Below are 25,563 nucleotides of genomic sequence, written 5' to 3' on the forward strand. Positions count from 1 at the left end.
AGTGCATATCGTTCAAATTTACGACAACTGCGGTGATGCATTCCATCGGAATGGCGCCATTGCCAGCAACAAGAATGCTTTGATTAATTTTCACTGATTTTATAGGGGGTAGTAAAACGTTGTTATATCAGATAACGTGCATGCCAGCAAATTTACTGAAGCTGTCTCTTCCAAAGTATGAATAGAGTCAACAAGGAAAGGACACTGAAGATTAATAATGTCGTCGAAGAACGGGATGAAATCAGTGAGAATAAGGGAACGTTGGAGCGTTAAGAATCAGAAAAAAGCGTTGACATATATTTACTAGCATGTACCCGCGCTTTCATCCGCGTGTATTAATTCAATCGTTATCTGTTTTTAAACAGTTCATTTTAAAGCAAAATAAAAATAATTATGTTTATTAACGCATATTGCTTTTATATAAATTATATGAAATACATTATTTTATTTTTGATACATTGTTACTTTCAATGCTTGAGATACCGGGTTGGTTCATGGTACAAATAATATTAAAATAATATAGAAGACCATATCATATAAAAAACAAACATATTTTTCCTTACAGAACATCCGGATAAATTATATTAAGATGATAGAGTGTTTGTCTTTCCATCTCTTGAGCAATCCACGACAACATAAGACGCACAGTTTTCGAAGGTAGAGTCCTAAAGTTTTAAGCTCCTAAAACTTGAAGTGATTGTACTTGTCCCTTGTTGATGCACATAGCATAATTCAAAAAAACGGGGAACTGCAGACGTCTAAATTGAAACGGTATATCTTAAGGGATTAAGTGAATGAAATTAATATCGGATAAGACTGAAATAACTAAATAAGTTAATTAAATAAATGAATAAATAGAACGATTATAAATAATTAATTCAAGCAGGTATTTTCCTGTATAAAAGCTCATTTAAAAATACGCCTACGTTAAAAATTTCAGGTCTCTACGTGCCGCAGATTTAGATTGGCATCGCGCACATGCAAACATATAAATATGGCTCCTCGTGTCGGGGACCGATAATGGCTTCCTACGCCATGGACTTAAAATGGCTCCTCTAATTACTGATCATAGGCTATGTACTTTGCCTAGTGACAGTGAATCTATGTATTTAAACCTGATGGCAGCACGTTGGATTTTCATATCCCAACACACGTTTTCATCCAGTTTTTCATTCAAAACTCACCAACGAACGCGAAACTTAAAACTTAAAAATCCGGCTTCGAAGTGAGTTTGGTCCCTCCTTCCATCTACCTAAGATAAAAATTCCAAATCTCTGAGTGACGTACATTTGGCTGGACATCGCGTACAGAAAGACAGACAGACAAACAAACAGACACTTCATTTTATTATTGGGCTGAGGACTGAACATATATACAGATATTCCATAAAATAATTGAGGAATTTCGTCGTTGAATTGGTGTATTAGTTATTATAAAACTCGTTCATGAATATTTCTTCTTGTTCCTGGCGTATACTACTTGGAGTTGGTAATATATGTAGATTATACCCGGTGGGGTCTGTTCGCGGTTTTTGTTCGCTCATGTGTGATAAAAATAAATGTTGTGTGATGAGGATGTATAATATGTATGAGGTATGCAACACACTGTATACTAACATTATTTAACTTTTAACGAATTGAATATCTTTGGAATTTTTGTTTGTTTGTTTGTTTGTTTGTTTGTTTGTTTGTTTGTTTGTTTGTTTGTTTGTTTGTTTGTTTGTTTGTTTGTTTGTTTGTTTGTTTGTTTGTTTGTTTGTTTGTTTGTTTGTTTGTTTGTTTGTTTGTAGTACGTTCAAATATAACTACATGTAATGTTTTGGATTACAATAAACGAATTCACTAATGCGTATTCCTGCGGTGGTTTGTAGTGTGATGTGTTGTGTGTAAGTGAAGATATGTATTAAGCTGAACACAAACACCCAGCCCTCTAACTATATGATTTAACCAGAAAGATACAACATTTCCGACCCGGCAGGAAATCGAACCAAGGATTGGCCATTCAGCCAAGGAGACGGGCCTGTTTTTGCTATTGAGTACGGTAGCTTATTTTTATATAATATTAATGTTTATAAATCTTACAATGACCTGGAAAGAAATACCTATGCAGCTTAGAATGTCCCGTTCCGGAGAGGTGGCGATGGTGGTTAATGTTTCAAGGTTATCATTAATGAGAGGAACAAATGGAAAAGGTTCATCCCTTCAAAGTATGAATATATCTGCAAAATAAGGAAAAGAGTATGAGGGGCGTGAGAATGAGAAACTCTCTAGGACTCGCATATCTAATACCATCTGGATTGGATGAGAACAAGTGCTGACCACGGCAAGTTGGACGGAAAATATGACAGTAGGGAGCCTGCCTCAAGTGGGAGCAATGCCAGAAACTAGAAGATCAACTTGACAGCCCTTGTGCGTCCCCTTTTTTAGTCCTCTCTTACGACAATCATGGGACACACTTGATGCAGTCTACCAACCCCACTCACAGAGGAACTGTTTCAGAGATTTTAAAATAATGCATTACCAACCAGAAGATTTAGATGATATTGACCTACTGTTACAAAATATTTTCTGATCATATTTTATTGAAAATCTAATTGTGTTTTAAAATTATTAGGAGCACTTCACGATCTACATAACTGAAATGAATGCACAAAATTGTCAATAATGTAAATACAAGGTATGCCTTACTACGTCCATTGATTTATTTGCAAGTTGCAAGTGATGAATTCTAATGAAAATCCTCATTGTTGACATTTATTACATAATATTGGAATTATGATGATTTTGCCACTGTATTACAGCTGCAAATGAATTACCTCGCCAAGCTTAGATGGTAGATCGCTGGCTTTCTGAGTCCATGTGGCGGGTTCTACCTGGGATCAATCCGTCTGGGCAAGTCAGGGAGACCAACTAGAAATGCAATGAATTTTGTCAAACACTACAATGGCTTAAGTTTTAATTTTCGTTGTAACATCTGCAATGATTATTTTTCACTTCGTAAGAGAGAATAGACGTTATCAGAATTTATAATAACATTAAGAGAATAGAAAAAATGAATCAAGTGATGAAGGTTTTGAGTAGAAAGAATTAATTTCTTGTACAGTAGTAAATATAGAAATGTTTACAAACCTCCTCGTGGAAGTAAATTCATTTCGTCTGTACTGCAGGCTCTTGATAAGGGGGAAGTGTTGAAACTCTCGACCTAACCTAACATGTTACTGTTTAGTCGAGCGGATGATTTACCACAGAGAGCTTCCAGGCTGCAATAAACTGTCACAGACCGGTGCAGCTATCAGCTTTGTTTTAATTGGTATGTTAGTCTTATCGTCTGCCCGAAGCTTTGAGACTGCTGCATTTGTGCTGTAGTGGTTAAAGCATTCATTAGTTCAGCACTGTTATCTCTCGGCACAAACGAAGGTTAATTATAATTCTAAACACATATGTGCGTATGGACACATGGAGAACAAGAAGTTGTGGCTCATTTTGCCGTTATTTATTTATTTATTTATTTATTTATTTATTTATTTATTTATTTATTTATGTATTTATTTATTTATTTATTTATTTATTTATTTATTTATTTATTTATTTATTTATTTATTTATTTATTTATTTATTTATTTATTTATTTATTTATTTATTTATTTATTTATTTATTTATTTATTTATTTATTTATTTATTTATTTATTTATTTATTTATTTATTTATTTATTTATTTCAAGGCTGTATATTATATATTATCGCCAGTGATCCTTAATATTTAAAGCGAATTGATTATGAGAGCTGCACTGAATAGATAGACAGGTTGATTTTGTATTGTTGGCAGAAGATATCGAATGTACGACACATGGTTGATATTGTACTCATTGCCGCGAATGACATATAAATGGCAGAGGTTCTAAACCGTGCCGCAAATGAGAACATCAATTTGTGTATGCAGATTAACATCCAAAATACCAATATGATGGTGATGGTAGTTGACAGGACCGGCAAACTGACTGAAATCAAGGCCTCCTGGGAAACGAAAACAGATTCAGAAATAGCGGTATTTTCCGGGCTTGTAGGTCGTGGTCTAGAAGCATATGATGGTCCCGACGTTTCACCGAAGACTGCGTACGGCTTCTTCAAGGGTTCCCGAATGACTTATGCCGATGACATGGTCGTAATGGCAGACTGTACTGAAAGCCTGGCACGCATGTAATATCTTTGAGCTTGAATGGAGAGGCAACGATTTTGATATAAAAAGTTAGCATTTTCAAGACTAAAACGATGTCAGTAGAGGAGAAATCTGAGAGGTTTAAATGCCCAGTAAGAAATACAAAACTGGAGCATGTGGATCATTTCAAATATTTAGGATCTGTATTCTCTCAATATGGTAGTAAGCCTATACTAAGCGAAGTCTGCGGTCGCTTAAGTGCGGCCAGTATCCGGTAATCGGGAGATCGTGGGTTCGAGTCCCACTGTCGGCAGCCTTGAAGATTGTTTTCCGTGGTTTCCCATTTTCACACCAGGCAAATGCCGGGGCTGTACCATAATTAAGGCCACGGCTGCTTCTTTCCAACTCCTAGGCCTTTCCTATCCCATCGTCGCCATAAGACCTATCTGCGTCAGTGCGACGTAAAGCAAATAGCAAAAACAGAACTAAGCGAATTTAATCAAGGTGCAGAAAAGCAAGTGAGCTCGCAGATGCGATCAAGGGTAATTTTTAAGGAAAGAATCAACTCTCAGACGGAACATCGGTCAGTTCTCAGACCGTCTTTACGGAAGTGAAATGTAAGTTGACTCAGAATATTTTATTCATAAATTGGAAGTAACGGAATGAAAGCTCCATGGGTGGATGGTTAGCGTGTTGGCCTTTGATCACAAGGGACCCGGGTTCGATTCTCGGCACGGTCGGGAATTTTAATCATCATTAGTTAATTTCGCCGTCACGGGGGCTGGTTGTATGTGTCGTCTACATCATCATTTCATCCTCATCACGACGCACAGGTCGCCTACAGGCGTGAAATCAACTGGCGAACCGAACATGTCCTCGGACACTCGCGGCACTAAAACCCATCCGCCATTTCGTTTCCAATGGAATGAAAGTACCGAGAATATTTGCAGGTACAAACATATCGGAACAATGGAAGGAGATGGAGGCTAAATTAGAAATTAACTTCATAAATGAAGCTGTACGCTATGGTGATGGTGTCATGTGAGGTGAATGGAGGCTGCTCTATTCACAGAAGTGCAGTCTTCTGTTTTACCCCATGGTCAATGCACATGTCACTGAAAACTGTCATCCTACTAACTGACCCATCGTTTAAATACATCATTGCATCCATGACACAAGTTTTTAGTGTACTGAGGTCCAAATTAACACTGGAGGTCTGTTCCTTTCTCTTTCGTACATATTTATACTTCTCGATATAGTCATTGCGTAATAACACCTATATTTGGTAGCAATTTTCACTAGTTCCAAAATAATGCCTGAGTCTACCATAATTGGTAAAACGTTAACTATGAACACAATAAGATTGCTTCCTCATTTCGAGTTCCTGTTTCAAATATCTACGACGAGTAAAACGTAAACACTGAATAAACAGAACGCTGAAATGAAGTTGTTAATAGACTCGTTTAGCACCAGGATAATCTACATCAAAAGCAATGGTCAGAGAATAAATAGAATAAAGCCAGAGAAAGACGGGATGAACACATATGAACAAATGACAGATAGAAGGAGACGTGACATAAATGTCAGTTTATTTCAAAATCCCATCACAATTGTTAATGTTCTCACACCCGTAAGAGTCCTTACTAGCAGAAGATGGACTTGTAGGCCCATGTGAATTCTGGTTGGATATCCGTAGGAGAGTTCATTACACTTACAGTTTTGGTATATCTGTTACCTGAAAACTTATCCTTATTACTAAATTTCCATATTCTGCCCTATTCGGGATCTATATGTGTAAAAATTTAACTATGAACACAATAAGATTGCTTCCTCAATTCGAGTTCCTGTTTCAAATATCTACGAGTAAAACGTAAACACTGAATAAACAGAACGCTCAAATGCTCTTCAGTTGTTACTACATTCGTTTAGCACCAGGATAATCAAAAGCAACGGTCAGAAAATATATATAATAAAGCCAAAGAAAGTCAAGATAAACACAGTTTAGAATATCCTCCCCTAATCCTATCAGGATGCATCAAGCATACAAAAACATACATATTCGTGTTTAGGGAGGACTGAGGTATAACTCAATGTAATAAAAATCGTTATTTGAACGAATTTTCACTCCCTGATTTCCTTAAATATAACTATTCGTCCACAAACAGGTTGATTTAGCAAACGAATGTTGTTTATTATATCTAAATCGGACAGCGAGTGTAATCACAGCACCTCATTGAAGATGGCTGAGCATCCGAAATTTTACTCCAGACCTTCGCGCCCCTTTACACCCCAGTGTGCGGCATCTTTCCCATCTGGAATACCTAGTCGGGGAAATGCTCTACACATTGATACCTACATGAACGAAATTCAAACTCGTAATGAATTCTCTTGTGTCTACTCTCATTGCCTGCACGCCTAGCAGCAGTAATAGTCATAAAGCGTCATCTCTTCAAAATTTGGTTTACAGATCTATTCACTCCATTATGAGGGTATTTAGGTTTGTAACAAGGCTGTAAAGGATAGGGCATATAAGTCACCGGTAAGACCCCAATTAGAGTATGGTTGTAGTGTACTGGACCCTCACCAGTGTTACTTGATACGAGAACTGGAAAAGATTCAAAGGAAAGCTGCACGATTTGTTCAGGGTGATTTCCGACAAGAGAGTAATGTTACGAAAATATTGCAAACTTTGGGTGGGGAAGACTTAAAAGTAAGGAGACGAGCTGCTCGACTACGTGGAATAGTTCAAGATGACAGCAGAGAGTTGGCTTCGAACAATATTTAGAAGTAGAGAAAATCGTAAAATAAAAATAAAGTTGGAATTCAAGAGGACAAATTCAATGAAATATTCGTTTATAGGGAGTTAAGAGTTGGAATAATTTATCAAGGGGGCTTTTTGATAAATTTCCAACGTTTTCCATATGGGTGACAGCCCTAAATGCAGATCAGTGGTAATTGATTTAAGCTAAAAGAAGAAGAAAAAGAATGTGGGTTAGGCAGAAGGACGCAACACCAACCATCCATCCATCACTGCACTTTTCACACCTCAAAGCATAATTGCCACTTTTCTTAATCATGCGGTCATTCCCCTATCGCCGTCAAATTCAAAATTCTCACCTTATCAAACTTCTTCTTCCATTATAGCTTGAAATCTAACTCATCTCTTGGCCAGAGAGTGGGTGTTACCCACTAGATGATCTGCTTTACCCGTCAGATTGGGAATGATCGTGTAGATAGGTAACCATTGAAATTTGTGATGCAGGTATGGTGAGCACGAACTCTAGATGAAACTAGCATTGATTCAACTTACTATTTCCTAACTCACCTCTCTTATCGTTTCTCTCATGCATGCATTGGTCACATCCCGTTTCCCTTAACGTTTGACGTATGGTTTTCAAAGACCAGTAAGCTTACTATTTTCTCGCCTATCATGGTCCTTGTTTTTCTTTATCCAAAGCACTAATATTTTTTAAATTACAACTCTGTATCTTCCTCAGACAATGTAATGTGGGGCCGACAATCTAGTGTTTGCATCTCAGAAAACAAAAACACCACCATCATTATTGTCTATTGTCCGTTTAAGCTTCTGAAATAGTTGTATTACAGTATTGTTTACTTTTTACAGGTACTATGCTATTGTACATCCGATGCGTGCGAAGTACATTTGCACCATAAGCCAGGCTCGTAAAATTATCTTCGGCATCTGGGCAGCGTCCTTCCTATTGGCCGTCCCCATGCTCTTCGTACAGGTAAGTGCTGGTTGTTTCGAAATATTTGACTTAAACTGACCACCACACCTTTCTGGTTCTAACTAGCTTCTATTGAAGCTTACTAGACGTTGACTAGAAAACAGGCTGAATGTAAAGCGCTGACCTCCTATGCTCAGGATGAAGCATTCGATTCCGGCACAGTCTGGTGATATTTCAACGTGCTCTACAATACGCGAGCCTAGTGAAGTTACCGGCACATAAAGAAACTCCAGAGGGACAAAATTTCCGACACCTCGGCGTCTCTGAAAGCTGTAACAAAGGGACGTTGAACAACAACAGTATTTATCACATTCACTAGAAAATCCGTCTATTAGCTGTACTACACAAAATGTCCGGACCCTTGGCTGAATTTTCAGAGTAGTCATCTTCAGTTTAGAGGCTCCCTGGTTCGATTCCCGGCTGGGTAGGAGATTTTAACCTTAAATGGTGAATGAATGTTTGTAATTTCACCATCATCCCTGCAACTAACGGCACAACACAACGTACAACACACAACTCAACTAAAATAACACGCAGTTTTATACACACAGAAGATGCCGCCCACTCTCGTTAGAGGGCCCGCCTTACAAGGGCTGCGGCTGGCTAGTAATAGCCACACGAAATTTACTAACTGCACAATATTTTTGTCATTAATTCTAAATCATACATAAAAATCAAGCATGTTTGCTTGGACGAAGGGAACCTCATCATATATTTCACGCAATATTTTAATTGCACAAGCTGGGCTGATTGGCTCAGGTCGTAGAGCGCTGGCCCCCTGAACTCAGTTTGTCGGATTCGACCTCGGTTCATTATGGTGGTGTTCGACGTTGATCAAATTCGCCAGTCTCGTGTCGGTAGATTTACTGATACGTAAAAGAACTTCCGTTGGACAAAATTCTGACACCTCAATGTTTCAACAAACCTTTAAAATACTAGCAGTTATTGAACTGTACAACGTGTCGAACGTTCAAAGCGATCCAATGTACATAGACTGAATGGCGAAGGACACATATCTGCTAAAGGGAAGATAGGAGCCCATCTTTCACCAATATACTGCACATGTTCCTCAGCAATCGTCTTACCAATCTAAAACTGTTTTAATTATATCCTTTCAATTATTTATTATCTTTATATAAATTGTGTTTCCTTAAATGTTCATATAAGTTACTGTGTATAGGTGAATGAAAATTTCATTTACAATATCGTAATATTCCTTTGCTCGGGACTTACAACTCTAGACCTGCTATCTCTTCTCCTCCTCTTCCTGCTCCTCCTCCTCCTCCTCCTCCTTCTCTTCCTCTAGAAATTTCTAATTTCTGAAAGCTGATGAATTATTTTGTTACCAGCTTTAGATGAAAGAAAGTACAGACGTACAGAAGCAATCAAATATCTCGTAATGAAGTTAATGAGGAGGAATGTTGGTCTCTAGTTTCGTTCCTGTGTTGCAGTTGTAAGAAATTAGGACACCTTATGAATACAGTAAAATATAAGGTATGTTTGACACCATTTATTATTTTAGAGTCTGTAATTGTGTTTGCAGCTGTGATGAAGATGGGCTGCTAGCCAGGGTGGTAAAAGGGTGCTCGTTCACTCGAGATGACGTAAATTCAATTTCCCGTCAGGAAGTCGAAATATTTACACAGCCTACAACAAAAATGGGTACCAGGTTTATTTCTGGGTTAAACTAAATCAATCATAGAGCTAACCACTCTATCTCGGTTAGTGTTAGTGCCGAGGTTACGAATAGTGAAAGCCTGCACTCTTCCAAGGCCATTCAAGGCCGGTTAGGAAATTCATGTTAACTATGATGAATTACATCTAAGAGTAGGCTAGGCTCATGGGAAGTATCTAAGCATCTTAGTGGAGTTCATTTGAAAAATATAGAAGTTGCGCATGGGACTACTAGAATAGTATCTCTTAAGCGCCTTAATTGAATCTCATATTTCCAACAATCCACTCTCCCCCTTCTATAGAGAGGCTCAGCTCTGATTGAGGATGAAAGAAAATTATAATCTATGTGCATTTACAAAATATTTTATAGCATGGCCATTTGTATGTGATACCCTCCTTACTTGCTTTCATTTGAGATCCTATGGTTTGTTCCTCCAAAGGCCAACATCACGGTAGGACTCAAGATTCATTTGAATTCTGATTTAATATCGTATCCCTTTGTTCTTCTGAGAGCTTTGCATTTTAATCCATTTGCTCTGGAATAATGAGCCTTGAAAGGAACTCCATTCCATTTTTCTAAGTCGTAGTAATTCTGGTGAGAAGCTTACGTTTAATGCATTCGCTTATTTGAATTTTGCACCGTTTTAAAAGTGTAAAGAAGGTCAACGTAAGTAATTTTACGACGTCCCTGAAGCAATCCAATTTAATAATAATTATTCGTTATGGATTTAAGTATATAAAATGCTGTTTGTTAGAAAGCTGCAAGTCCAAAAATTCTAGTTTAATGCCAGATACAATAAACAGTCTTATACAAATTTTATATAGTATTTTAGTATAAAATAGTTTATCTGAACTGTTTTTAAACGTTCCATTATTTGAGGTAGCAAAATGTGGCCTTAATTGACCATGAAACCTCCCCCTTATAATAAATAATGAGTTTATAGGAAAAATATTATTTTCCAAAAATGTTATATAACACGATATTTATTGAGAAAGATTATAAAACGTAAAGTAAGTGTAATTTGATACAAATAAAAACAATTATTCATTTAAGTAATCAGATAATATTTTCCTTACGAAATCAATTAATAAACCCAGTATTTATTAAACCTTTGCAGAAAACAAATTAAGCGATCAATATTATTACAATGTATACTTAGTCTTTTATTTTTACAATCTCTTAATATTATTTCATAACTTGTTCATAATGGTGTCAGTACTTTTTTAAATCATTGTCTTGTTTTTATTCTTCGATTGTGCTTTCTCTTCAGAGTAAGCTCCTAACCTTGAGTGTTGAGTGTTGATGTGAGATTCGTGATGAATGATGAATGTGTATTCAATTAACTCATGGATGGGTTGTCCTAAAACAACAGTCCCTTGGTAGTGATGGCCAGATGCAAAATGGTACGAATTACCAATTCCAAACTATAATTTCTTATCCCTTTCCTTAATATTGGCACTTTCAAGTGAAGCAGGACAATTGTGGAAGTATTTCTGCCACCAATTCTTGGAATCGTAAAGCACTGGATTTGTAGGAGCAACTTCTACAACAGTAAATTTAAAAGGAGGACTCCTTTGAATGATGAGTTTAGTGAGTTGATGAATTGTGTACATTCAGTCATGTTTTTGAGACTTAATTTGGCAATGACAGAATTTATATCACAGTCCAAGAAGCTATGGCCTCTACTTGTGAAGAAATGTTCTATCTGTTTGAATTTGTTTGTACCTGCTTTACCTAACAGAAATGTTGAGACGGTATGGTTTATTTTATGCCCATAAATGTTCTTCAGCGTATACTATTTATTTGGTGGGGTCGTGGAGCCACCCAGGCTCATTTTGATTTTGGTCGGGGGTTTGAGGCCGGATGCCTTTCCTGACACCACGTGATTTTTGAGATGAAAATCTCAACCTACTGTAGAATCGACCGTGATTCTAACCTCAGCCTCCTGGGCGGGAAGCCAGCAGCTAAGCCACTGATCTAATCACGCCCCCACCATGCCCGTAAAATTTATCACAAAACAAATACGCTTCAACTCTTTGAATTTGGACAGATTTCCAATAATGCAAAAGTGCATACCTCCCCAGGTCACTTCCTTACCTTGCCTTCAAGATAGATATAAACGACAGCTTTAATTGTTTTGTTTCTGGATGCAGAAGACTTGTACCTCAATTTAAAAATTCCTGGGCAGGAATTTTAGGCATTATTAAATTCTGCATATAATTACAGACAATGAGTAGAACATTTTTGGTACATCCTGATTTACATCAGACTTATCTTCTTGCAACATTGTAAAAATCCTTACTTCCTCTTATGTGAACCCAGATCAGCAGCTGCAACATGCTTTGCATCACTTAGATGCGTGAAATTAAGCTTCAGTTTTAGCTCTTCATAGATGAGGCAACAGTTGTGTCTGTCCTAATTTCAGGTTGGAGTTATATTTTTAAATTATTTGAAATAAGTACTTTTCGTTGAATGGTTGACACTTTTTATTTACATTCAAATAAGAACTAAGGTAATCAAATATCTTGCTATAATAATGGCTCTCTGTATGCGGAAATGACAGAATATGCTCATAAATCTTCAGTATATTCAACCTACGTATACCCCTCTCCCTTACAACTAAAATGTAGAGAAATGCAGGTAGGTAAACATACCTTTGTTTTTTCTCTATCCATCATAAAGCTATATTAGAACGATTTGTGTCTGCTTTGCTCTCCTGGATCATTTCGTGGCGTTCCCCTCTTAACATCTTCAACGTCCATCAGGATTTGTAAAAATACTTTATGATCATTCTTTGTAGAATAGTTTCTGTAGAACTTATTGAAAGCCTCCAGCTGATCCTTTACAGAGATGACAGTATCAAGGCATGCGTTATCGCGGAGAAAAAGCACATTTCGTGACAGTTATGTGAGCTTACGACATTTTAGGCATCACATTTTGTTCCCTTGCGGATAGATAATCACACTTTTTCTTCTCAATTCTATGGTAATCGTCATTATCTTCCTGATGAATAGGGGCTAGTGATCATGTGGTTTTGCAGTTTACAAAAACAGTCACGTCAACAACTACCACTTTCACCAGATCCTTACAGTGATGACTTAACGTCAGCGATGCTCACCGTAGACGAACCTGGTAACTCAAATTTAAATCAGTCAATATCTTCATTTTGGCAGCCTGGACAGTCAAAACATCTCAGATATAAGTAACTGAAAATTACATTTTTTTCTATAACCTTTTTAATTTACGCTTTTTGGACAGAAGTAATACTTTTGAATAAATTTGAATGTTTGTGAAGAAAAATAATTTCCAAAATCTATGTTATAGATCCTCTCACTTTTGTGGCGGGTATCTTGTTTATTATGATTATTATTTTTACTTGGAAGCGACATATTCACAATGTGCTGGGCCACGAGAGGATAACCGTGGATGGTACAAGGGGGAAGATTTATATAGCAATAAGTACGTGTAGTTAGGAAAGCACAAGGGCACTAGGGGATGGACAAGAATTGCCAACTTCGGATGAACAAAATAGATGTATTCAAACACAAGATAGAACAAGTTAGGACTAGCACAGCAAGAAAATGTTGGAAAATTAGAACACAATACACAATAGATTTTACACATATCAGTTACATAAATAAGACTTGGTTTTTATCCGAATAGAATAAACAAACACATGCATGAAGCAACACAGATGTTTCCCAACCAACTGTACAATGAGTAAATAAAGATTAGGGAAATGTGAAAACAATTGAATAGGAGGGTGAACCAAGGGACAACATTTTAAATTACCAAAACCAGGGATACCATAAGACTTGACCAGATTTATATGAAAATTGTATCAGAATTATATCAAAAACTTACCACACATTACAGACATGAAAATTGGTATTTTAATCCATTTTAAAAATAAAGTAGCACGTATTTTTTTTGTTCGTTAATAACACTTATGGGTTGTAGGTTGTAAAAAGGACTGTAAAATGGGATGCATTTTTTATGTGGATACTTATCTCAATTTCTGAAGAATTGAAAATTTGTATTTGGAATCCCCTTTCAAAAATAAAGACACACATATTTTGTGGCAGTGAAGGAGGGTTGGAATCAACTTAAGGGGGTGTAAAAGGAGTTGAATTACTTTTATGGGATACAAATAACAAGTGGACTTAAAACAATACACCCTAATGGGGTTTTGTCTAGAGGGGAGGAATGATGACATAAATATGCATTTATATGGAAACCGTTTGAATTAAGTTGAAATTTCAAATGATATCCTATGCATTAAATAACAGAAGGTTTGAAACAAATTTAACCGCTCAGAGAGTTGAATGGAGGTTAAGATCCGAAAACAGATATATTCGTTCCGTCCTCCGAAACGGTTTAACGTACGAAGACAAAATTCCAATTCCAAATCCTAGATATCTTTTAACATTCCAGCCCTAAAGTGTTAAATGAAATTATTCATCCCTCCAAAACTGTTTGACGAACAATGTTGAAATTTTACGACAAGGGTGTTCTTTTATATCCTATGTGTAAAATATCATACACTTCACAATATACCTTTCCTAAGGGGTTTAGAGGCTGGTTTATCCTCAAAAGCACAATATCCATTCTTCCGAAAGCCTTTCAGGCACCAACTTATTTTTTAAATGAAAGTTGGTCTTCTATACTGTATATCAGGGCCTCTCAAACGCCCAAAATCTCAAGCGTGCAAATCGAGGCGCAAGAGCTCCGTGCACTGTGCATCGGTCGCGCTCGGCTTGTCTCGGACCAACGCTTCGTCTCTGGGCTACTCGGCTAAGGTGGGCTCTACTCGGCGCAACTCAGCTCGGATTTGGAGCGCTACGGGGCAAGTGTTGAAGAGGGAGACAGGGGGAGCGAGCAAGACAGGCGTGAGGAAAGAAAGAGTAAGCGTTATTGCTCCAAATCGAGGAGTGGGGGATCTGCTCTCTGGTCAACCAAGCGAAGTCGTCTTTTGCACCGTGCACAGTGCATGCACCAAGCGCATGCACCCTGAGAGGCCCTGCTGTAGATGTTAATAAATACTTTAAAAAGTTCACCCCTTAAAAAGTGCACATTCCGCCATTACTGTTCAAAATTTCACAGGTTGGTCGCTTTTGCATTGCAGATTTTAAATAGGATAGGGCTTAAACATTCACATTCTTCCATATGGTGTTCAAATGAGTGTTAGATCAGAAAGTAAATAATCATTCCCCCAAAACGTTTGAGGTACGAACTGAGGGCGTATTTTACAGGCTCAGTTGACAGTGGACTCTCCAAATGTAAAACTTTGAATAATAATTTTCAGTTTAAAGCCGTAGCAGAGCACGGGTATCTTGCTGGTATATATGTATATTATGTGCCATCTCTGTGGTGTAGAAGTAGCATGCCTGACCCTTTTTTCAAGGCCCTGGGTTCGTTTCCCGGTCAGTTGAAGGATCTTAATTCTGAACTGATGAGTAGAACGGGGTTCACTTGAAACGAGATTTTCTCAAGCTCTTAGTTACAGGAAGAAAGCGCATAGTGAAAAGATGACGCTACTGACCTAGTATGCATAGAACGCTGGTTGTCATGACTACAACTGTGTCGGAAAAATGTCATCCCTAATTTCAGAGAGACCTTCAGCCCAGAAACATAGTCCTGTTAATACACGAAAAGTGTCACGTTACTCTCGTGTTCTCAATCACTTTAACACGTAAGAAGTTTACGAAAGTGATCTTTCTTCTCGTCATTCACAACCTTCTGTGTGCGGCTTCTCCCGTCTGCTTTCCATACATGTAACTACTAAACCTAATACCACGGCTTGTACAACCGTGAGCCCTATGTCAAGCGGTATTCACAGGTCATCGGGGGTGTATCAATAAATCGTGCGCGCCTGCTGGCAAATATTGACAGGCTATCTGTACACTAATGTACACAGTGTCCAAAACATATGTGCACGGCTTACACCAAGTGAGCAAATTGAAATAAAATTGCTTATGATATTATTCCGTCCCCCAAATTTTCACTGATACAAAATATAAATCACGTCATTTTTATTATTTACTAGTTGTTGCGTGCCAGTCGTTGAGGATTTAGGATTTGTCATTCCAGGAGTATTTAATCTAACGGAGATAAATGTCAGCCGAAGAGGTAAGGAACACTTCGACTAACAGCAGCAGTCAGGCAGTTTAATGTTATTGTTGATATGTTTTGATAGCTTAGGACATTGTAGGCCATCACAATTTGTTCCCTCGCGGCTAGGCGATCGTACTTCTTTTCCCAATTCTATGGTAATCGTCATTATCTTCCTGATGAATAGGGGCTAGTGATCATGTGGTTTTGCAGTTTACAAAATCAGTCACGTCAACAACTACCACCTTCACCAGATCTTTACAGTGATGACTTAACGTAATTTTAACGTCAGCGATGCTCACCGTAGACGAACCTGGTAACTCAAATTTAAATCAGTCAATATCTTCATTCTGGCAGCCCGGACAGTCAAAACATCTCAGATATAAGTAACTGAAAATTACATTTTTCTACAACCTTTTAATTTACGCTTTTTGGACAGAAGTAATACTTTTGAATAAATTTGAATATTTGTGAAGAACATAATAATTTCCAAAATCTATGTTATAGATCCTCTCACGTTTGTGGCGGGTATCTTGTTTATTATGATTATTATTTTTATTTGGAAGCGACATATTCACAATGTGCTGGGCCACGAGAGGATAACCGTGGATGGTACAAGGGGGATGATTTATATAGCAATAAGTACGTGTAGTTAGGAAAGCACAAGGGCACTAGGGGATGGACAAGAATTGCCAACTTTGGATGAACAAAATAGATGTATTCAAACACAAGATAGAACAAGTTAGGACTAGCACAGCAAGAAAATATTGGAAAAATTAGAACACATTACACAATAGATTTTACACATATCAGTTACATAAATATGACTTGGTTTTAATACGAATAGAATAAACAAACACATGCATGAAGCGACATAGATGTTTCCCAACCAACTGTGCAACGAGTAAATAAAGATTAGGGAAATGTGAAAACAATTGAATAGGAGGGTGAACCAATGGACAACATTTTAAATTACCAAAACCAGGGATACCATAAGACTTGACGAGAATATCGGTGCGTTGTGGCAATTCTCAAGTTCTAGAAAACACTCGATACAGCAGAGATGCATTTGGGCCAACAGAACGAAATTATCGGTCCGGATATTGAGTGTAAGAGATCTTCAAAGAAGAAAATATTTAAAGCACAGAAGTACGAAAGTTTTTTGAACGTATTGACAAAATAATATTCATCTTCACATAAATTCCAACAGCGTAAAGGAATTAGAGATCCGCTTCTCTCTTATCGATATGCGAAGTTTAGAAATGAGAAGTTTACAAGACCTCATGGTCGAATAGTAAGGTCTCATATAAGGTGAAAATTTACACCAGCATAGCACCAAGATGTTCCCCTCTCTCCAACAGCCGAAGAACGGTTCGAGGTAGCAGACAAAGAGTGCTGATTATATCGGGCCAGTTGAAAAGGGGGAGGTACAGAGTAAATCATGAAACACGGCACAAGATACGCAGAAAACGTCCATGAAGAGTGTAGAGTCGATGACGTCCTCTAGGTAATCGGCTGACAGTAGTCCCGTAGCTGTGGCAGTGTGCGGATGTCAAACATCGGAAGAAAGCAGCGGACAATTATGAATGCGGTGGAGGTAAGTTGACAATGTTACATGTTAACAAATGAAACTATTTCTCACAGAAAACGATGTAGATATTATATACTTACAAGATGCCAGAGTCAAATCAAGGACGAAAATCATTCTTCCCAAAGAGTACGTTTATGACTCAGATAGAAAAATCCGCATCGAAAGCGGTTCCCTAAACCAACTAAATAAAAGTAAACACATTGGGCTTTACTCATAAATCACAGAAAAAAATCCAAAGGAAAGCAGGTCGATTTGTTCGGAGTGATTTCTGACAAAGGAGTAGCGTTACGAAAATGCTGCAAAATTTGGACTGGGAGGATTTGGGAGAAAGGAGACGAGCTGATCAACTTAGTGGTATGTTCCGAGCTGTCAGTGGAGAGATAGCGTGGAATGACATTAGTAGACGAATAAGTTTCTGAAAGTAGGAAAGATCAAAATGTGAAGATAAAATAGGAATTCAAGCAAACAATCGTTTATAAGAAGAGGAGTCACGGATTGGAATAATTTACCAAGGGAAATGTTCAATAAATTTCCAAGGAAAGGACCAGATAAACAACAGGTAGGGAATCTGCCACCTGGGCGACTGCCCTAAATGCAGATTAGTGGTTATTTGATTGATTGATTGATTGATTGATTGATTGATTGATTGATTGATTGATTGATTGATTGATTGATTGATTGATTGATTGATTGATTGATTGATTGATTGATTGATTGATTGATTGATTGATTGATTGATTGATTGATTGATTGATTGATTGATTGATTGATTGATTGATTGATTGATTGATTGATTGATTGATTGATTGATTGATTGATTGATTGATTGATTGATTGATTGATTGATTGATTGATTGATTGATTGATTGATTGATTGATTGATTGATTGATTGATTGATTGATTGATTGATTGATTGATTGATTGATTGATTGATTGATTGATTGATTGATTGATTGATTGATTGATTGATTGATTGATTGATTGATTGATTGATTGATTGATTGATTGATTGATTGATTGATTGATTGATTGATTGATTGATTGATTGATTGATTGATTGATTGATTGATTGATTGATTGATTGATTGATTGATTGATTGATTGATTGATTGATTGATTGATTGATTGATTGATTGATTGATTGATTGATTGATTGATTGATTGATTGATTGATTGATTGATTGATTGATTGATTGATTGATTGATTGATTGATTGATTGATTGATTGATTGATTGATTGATTGATTGATTGATTGATTGATTGATTGATTGATTGATTGATTGATTGATTGATTGATTGCACAACTATACAACTCACATTTAGATTCACAAATATCTACGATAGTTTCTGTTTTCCTCCCACCTGTTCAAACACTTAAAAAGACACTACGACTGGCATACCAACATGTTTTAATTGATATAGATATAAACTGCAAAGATACCAGATGGTATAGTAAAAGATAAAGTGAAGAGATACATTAATGGGTGAGAGAAGCATGTGTAAGGACTATGGGCGTGAGTAAGAACCGAGAAAAATGAGGCAAGATAGCGAGTTATTAGACTTATAACGAAGGACAGGAATGAAGATAGATATCCCTCTGTCAGCGCACAGGGTACGGCAAGTATGCAAATGGGAAAGAATGGAAGGGAGAGAAGTTATGTAAGTAAGGTGGGCTAATTTAAGGGAAGGAAAAGCAGAGTTTAAGGGTTATTCTCAGAGAGTGGGTCCAGAAGTGGTTTCGGTGAGCAATCGGTATGAGTCACTGCAGGTGGATCGGCAGAGCGAAGATGGAGATCAGGAAATTGTTACAGAGATGGAGCGGGGCAAAAGGAAAGCGAACGGTAGGAAATAGAAAGAGTAGGAGATAGGACAAGGGAGGTGGAAGACGGTAATGATAGGGGGAGAAATGAGGAGGAAGTAGGGAGACCAGCAGAGTGGAGGGGATCTAATAAGGAGGTGGCGTTGAGGCTCTGGTTAAGGGTGACTCAGTTGTTAGGCATGTGAAGAAAGTGTTTCATGGAAAAGTAACCAGGGTAGAGTATTATCCAAGAAGTAGGTTAAGACAGATTTTCAGTAAAATATAAAGGAAGGGCAAGGAGGAATGAGCACTAACATAGTTGGGGATGTGAGGGATCTAGTTATGACTGCACGGAAAAAGTTTAAGGGAACAGAGATTGTTATCAAACCCCATGGCACTACAGCCCTTTAAGGGCCTTGGCCTTGTTATCAGCCGAAGTAATAATAATTAGATGGTGACTGGAGATATAAATGAGACTATGGAATGGGTATATGTGAAACTGGGAGTGAGATTTGTACATCTTAATGCGTGGGTAGCAGATAGGGATCTACGCTCGGATGGCCTTCACTTGAACCGCAATGGTACATATAAGTTAGGGAATTTGCTTAGAAGATGAATAGGGAGGTACATCCAGGGAAATGGGGGGGGAGTAGTGAGTGGTGGTGAGGGTATAGAAAGAATAGTCAAGTAAACTGTAGAAGTATCGTAAAGAAAGGAATAGAATTAAGTAAATTTCATAGATATATTTACATGATATTGTAATAGGAACTGAATCAGACTGAGAAGTGACGTTATGGATGTGAAAAGTTTCTCCCGGAACTGGCATGTTTATCGCAGAGACAGGTTAGGAACGATAGAAGAAAGAGTATTCATACTGACGAAGGAAGGATGTGTACGCTGAAAACATGTTAAGGATGGAAAATATTAAATTCTGGGCGTAAGACGTAGCTCTAAACCTTCTTTTATTCAAGATATTGAGACATTCCGAAAATTTGCAGGAAGTTCACAATTGTTCACCTGCTCAATCCAGTTCTGTCGCAGATATTATTATAATTATCGATATACTTCGCGTAGATGAAATGAACGACACCTTGCAGTACGTTCTATCGTGCTATTATGTCACGGTACTCGGTTAAACGGATTTTACCGAACGCTTCGAGTTGAGTGGGTACGCGTGTTACTCACTATTGCGCCATCTGAAGGTATTTCTTTGGGTAGACTCTTTACAAGAGTTATTTTAGCTGTTATGGTGTTGAAGTACCGGTAATTGATGTTCTGGTATACGCATTTTTGCGACACATGGATTTTTAGGGACCCAGTACTAGAATGGAAATATGCTATGTCAAATGGAAACAAAGTGTACTGGCAGTGTGTCTATAACGTACGAGGAGGCAGGCTTCAAGTCCACGCTTGTAAAAGATAAATTCAATCAATCAATCAATCAATCAATACTGATCTGCATTTAGGGCAGTCGCCCAGGTGGCAGATTCCCTATCTGTTGTTTTCCTAGCCTTTTCCTAAATGATTTCAAAGAAATTGGAAATTTATTGAACATCTCCCTTGGTAAGTTATTCCAATCCCTAACTCCCCTTCCTATAAATGAATATTTTCCCCAGTTTGTCCTCTTGAATTCCAACTTTATCTTCATATTGTGATCTTTCCTACTTTTATAAATTATTCGTCTACTAATGTCATTCCACGCCATCTCTCCGCCGACAGCTCGGAACATACCACTTAGTCGAGCAGCTCTTCTTCTTTCTCTCAATTCTTCCCAACCCAAACAGTGCAACATTTTTGTAACGCTACTCTTTTGTCGGAAATCGCCCAGAACAAATCGAGCTGCTTTTCTTTGGATTTTTTCCAGTTCTTGAATGAGGTAATCCTGGTGAGTGTTCCATACACTGGAACCATACTCTAGTTGGGGTCTTACGAGAGACTTATATGCCCTCTCCTTTACATCCTTACTACAACCCCTAAACACCCTCATAACCATGTGCAGAGATCTGTACCCTTTATTTACAATCCCATTTATGTGATTACCTCAATGGTGAGGTTCACTATCACACTTGAGAACAACTGAAGAGCCTGCTAATACACTGATAGACATGGCAATTGCTAACCCATTACAATAAAATCAAAGCTACTTACAACATCAGTGGTGAAATGAAAGTTATTAAATAGAAACCGCAGAAACATCATTACAGCACATCATATAGGGGACAGTCCGTGTCATTATCCAGTTTATAGAAGGACCATAAAGCAGGTCGGTCGCTGTGAAATCTGTATGTCGCAACAGAGGTAAATATGCTACTATGCTAAATGTACACTTAAAATTAGATTTCGTAAGTGTAAGTCTTAAATAAAAATGATCTCCACAAACAAGTGTGCATTGTACAGTTTCGCACTGGCCACACGCATGTCGGGCACCATGAGATATCGTTTCGATCTCGGCTGCTACGCATTGAAGGTAATCCCACCAGTAACTGGTACATCAGGGATTTATAGAATTCATACGCTTTAATCAGCGCACTGCTGACGCTACACTCCAGCAAGCCCGATCACATGTTTCCAAGAATCTTCAAGCTTTCTCCAAGACGGAACAGATACGGCTTCCTCCGAGGGATATCAGTTTTCCAGATAATTATGTTAGATATATAAGCTATGCTCTGTCGACAACTAGAACGTTAAAGTCTCCCAGCAGCACCAAATGAACTATGGACTCGCATACAAGCAGCCTGAAATGTAATTCGTTGAGAAGAGATAAATCATCCCTTTGTTTCAACGCCACGACGTAACGTATAGCAGCTCTCGTTAGAAGCTCACAGATAATTTACAAAATAGTGGTATGTGTACTAGTTTGAAATTTTAACCATTCATTTATATCAATACTAGTAACATGAAAAATACATTGGAATATTTTCTCATTGTCTCCTGCACTATACTGCAGTACGAATAACAACAATAATGACACATTGTACTTAATTTTCAGGCAATTACGGATTAATTATTAATTTATAATTTGAAATTAAAACTCTAAATTGTAAGTACGGGTGTTCTCTAGGAGTCCTTTATTAAAATAATAATATGCACTACCATTTTAACACACCATGTTAGTAACTAAGGCAAAGATATGCGGGAAAGTCGGTGTATAACACAATGTGTGTTTCTGTGACATAACACGTTTAATAGAACTTTCTTCAGCTTACCTGACTTTCCTTCGCGGATCACTGGAGCCACGACGGTGTTTTAAAATAAGATGTACTTTCAGGTGAAAATTTCACCATAAAATTCTGCGAGATTCGAGCCTGAGCCTTCTGGGTGGGAGGCAAGCAGCTACGCTGTATGATGATAATTTCGCCCGCAGACGTGGTGGTGGTGGTGGTGGTGGTGGTGGTGGTGGTGGTGGTGGTGGTTGTTAATAATTTAAGAGGAAGTTCAACTAGGCAACCATCCTCTATATATAACAATATAACGCCGATCTACGCTCCCAAGTTAAGAGCTCCTAGGACCCCCGCAGATATAGCATGCTCAGTATGGAATAATAATATCTCTTAAAGTGAGTAAATACTGTGCATTAGATAGGAATTAGCAAGGTTTAGTGAAGGGGAATAAATGCCCATTATTTTCGTGAAGGTCATGCTTGTGTTCAACTTCACATACGAGCCAATGACCACGTACTGTTAGCATGCTATTAGTTAGAGAGCAGAGTAATGTGGTGCGAACAGTCTGGGACAGACAAAGTGGCATAATTGCTGTTGATTGCATAGTTTGAGAGAGTGGTTTAGCTGTACGGCAGGTACGTGACAGTCATGCGGACATCAAGAGATCGTTTCACCCGAAGAAAGGTCTGGCGAGAGAGGCTCTGCTCGATGTGGGAATGTTCATTTCATGTGTACCAAACAAGAACGCTTTCTCTTTCACATTCTCCGGTGTGTACCAAAGTGAGGATAACAGGAATATTTTATGTCGCAACTTTTAATAATGAAATATAATTCACAAAATGTTATGATAAGGATTATGACTATTCCTGGAATTTTTGTGAACTCGTATATTAAGTTGAAAATAAATAATAATACTTGTAATGTTAACATATAATATTTTAAATGTATAATAATATTTTCCTTCTTTATCGTTAATTATATGAAGTCGGCGTTACGTGAGGAATCAGCCAGGTTTTACAGCCGTCCTCTCTGACGCCAACACTATGTGTTGCATGTATATGTGGTGGTTGGTAGTATGGAGTATTGCGTATGAATACGAAGATACGTAGTGAGACAATCACGAGCCATAGAAATTAACCTGATGTGGCTAAAAACCCTGACCGGCTGGGGATAGAACCTGGGACCATCTCTATCGATTATTATCATCGTGATTTATTTATTTATTTATTTATTTATTTATTTATTTATTTATTTATTTATTTATTTATTTATTTATTTACTTATTTATTTATTTGTTTATTTATTTATTTATTTATTTATTTATTTATTTATTCGTTTCATTAACCCGCCTAGTGGCAATGGTCGTCAAGGCGTAAATTTTATACGATCTGACACCGTGGTTAGCTAGTTTGATTCCCGTTGGTGAAAAAAAAATTCACAATCAGAATAGTGGTCGGCAAGATGGGAGAGGTACTGGTACACACATTATAATCTCTAGATTATGTGCCAAGAGACCGAATTCAGTTCCAATCTTTTCTCAGTTTTCATATAGAGCAGCGTTGACAACCGTACAATCTTGATCGTACATGTACGATTATTTGATACTGTGTACCATCGTACGATCCAACCCGCGCATCGTACGCCTATTGTACGATCCTATGAAATATCGTAAATTTTGTCTTGTTTTCTCTTTAAAATGCGTAGATTTTTGTTCCTTCTTGTATTCGTTATAGTTATGTGCTTTCACAGATGACAAGCTGGAAAGAGAGGGACAGGCTTTTCGAATAATGAGATTCCCAAAGGGAATTTACCAATTTACTCCTTTCTGAGTTACTTCACGGTCTCGCGTATATAGATCGTAGTTTCCCGTACTTTCAGATATTTCGTTCTGTTTTGTCACCCCCTCGGCTCCATGGCAATATGGTTAGCGTGCTGGCCTTTGGTCACAGAGGTCCCGGGCTCGATTCTCGGAAGGGTCGGGAATTTTAACCATCATTGGTTAATTTCGCTGGCATGGGACTGGGTGTATGTGTCGTCTCCATCATCATTTCATCCTCATCACGACGCGCAGGTCGCCTACGGGAGTCAAATCAAAAGACCTGCATCTGGCGAGCCGAACTCGTCCTCGCACACTCCCGGCACTAAAAGCCATACGCCATTGCATTTTGTCACCCCCCTCACTCGAATACTGATTGTGAAAGAAAATTCGGTTAAATTAATCTCGTTGGAAGTCAAAAATAGGAATAGGCTAAATAATTCTAAAGTGAATGATGTGTTCGAGTCACTGCTCTGTGTAAAGATTTCAAACCGTCGGAGAACATGCTCGGAAGAATGACTAAAGAAGCACAGTTGTACAATAAACAAGCAAGCTCAATTACCGGTACTTCACAACCTTCTGCTGTGAATGTGCCTAGAGGTTCCATAGAAAAGGGTGATATGAGGCAAGACACTTCAGTCACTTTATTTATATATCTTGTTGACTATTATATTTATCCTATTCTTGCAATGCAAAGTCAAAGTCATCTCAATGCAGGCCATGAAGACCCTTGGAGAGGTAGAATATAAAGGCTTCCACTATTCGTAACCTCGGCACTTAATGGGGTAGAGTGGTTAGCTATCCACCCGGCCGCCTTTGCCCCCAGGAATTAACCTGGTACTCATTTTTGGTGTAGGCTGAGTGAACCTGATGGCCATATACACCTCCGGAAGTAGAAATCTCGTTTCTTAAATTTTACGACTTCCTGACGGGGATTCGAACCCACATCCTTCCGGGCGAAACAAATACGCCTTTACCGCCTCGGCCACAGCCTCCTTTAATTCCTGATGGATCTCTTCATAACAATTACTACATCTCTGTCTTCCCTGCCAGCCTACATCCTCCAGTCGGTGGGGTAATACCTGTTTCTTTAGTACTTGTGAGGGAACGTGAAAATTTTTGATACCGGTACCTGTTAACTGTTCGACAATGTCCTCTTAGAACTGGGTAACAGATATACTCTCATTCCCAAGTTGATTGGAAATATAGATGGCGTTTACTATACTTGTGCCGATCAATATCTCTATAGCTATTTTTTGTACCATTTTACTCCGTCTCGGGGAAGTACTATGGCTCTTTTTATGATCTGATAAATCAATGTGCGGTTTGCATGTGGTATACTCTATAACACTCCGTGGTGTTTGCTCTTCACCATCCCTCCTCTGAATAGTGACCATCTTACCAGTGTGTTTAGTTGTCAAAATTAAAACGTCTCTTTTATCTGAACAACAACATCAGTGTTACTTTCCTGGGCTCTTGTCTTTCCTCTTGCTAACTTCATTTT

General features: G+C 37.9%; 1 protein-coding gene across 1 annotated transcript in view; it reads left to right on the top strand.

Moving 5' to 3' along the window:
* Window positions 1-25,563, top strand: part of LOC136875931 (pyroglutamylated RF-amide peptide receptor-like) — a 223,225-nt gene that overhangs the window by 87,847 nt on the left and 109,815 nt on the right. The window contains exon 3 of the mRNA XM_068228261.1: window positions 7,782-7,905. Within this exon, the coding sequence (XP_068084362.1) occupies window positions 7,782-7,905 (124 nt within the window). The remainder of the gene's footprint in view (window positions 1-7,781; window positions 7,906-25,563) is intronic.

The sequence above is a fragment of the Anabrus simplex genome, chromosome 6 (assembly GCF_040414725.1).
Source record: "Anabrus simplex isolate iqAnaSimp1 chromosome 6, ASM4041472v1, whole genome shotgun sequence".
Lineage (NCBI taxonomy): Eukaryota > Metazoa > Arthropoda > Insecta > Orthoptera > Tettigoniidae > Anabrus > Anabrus simplex.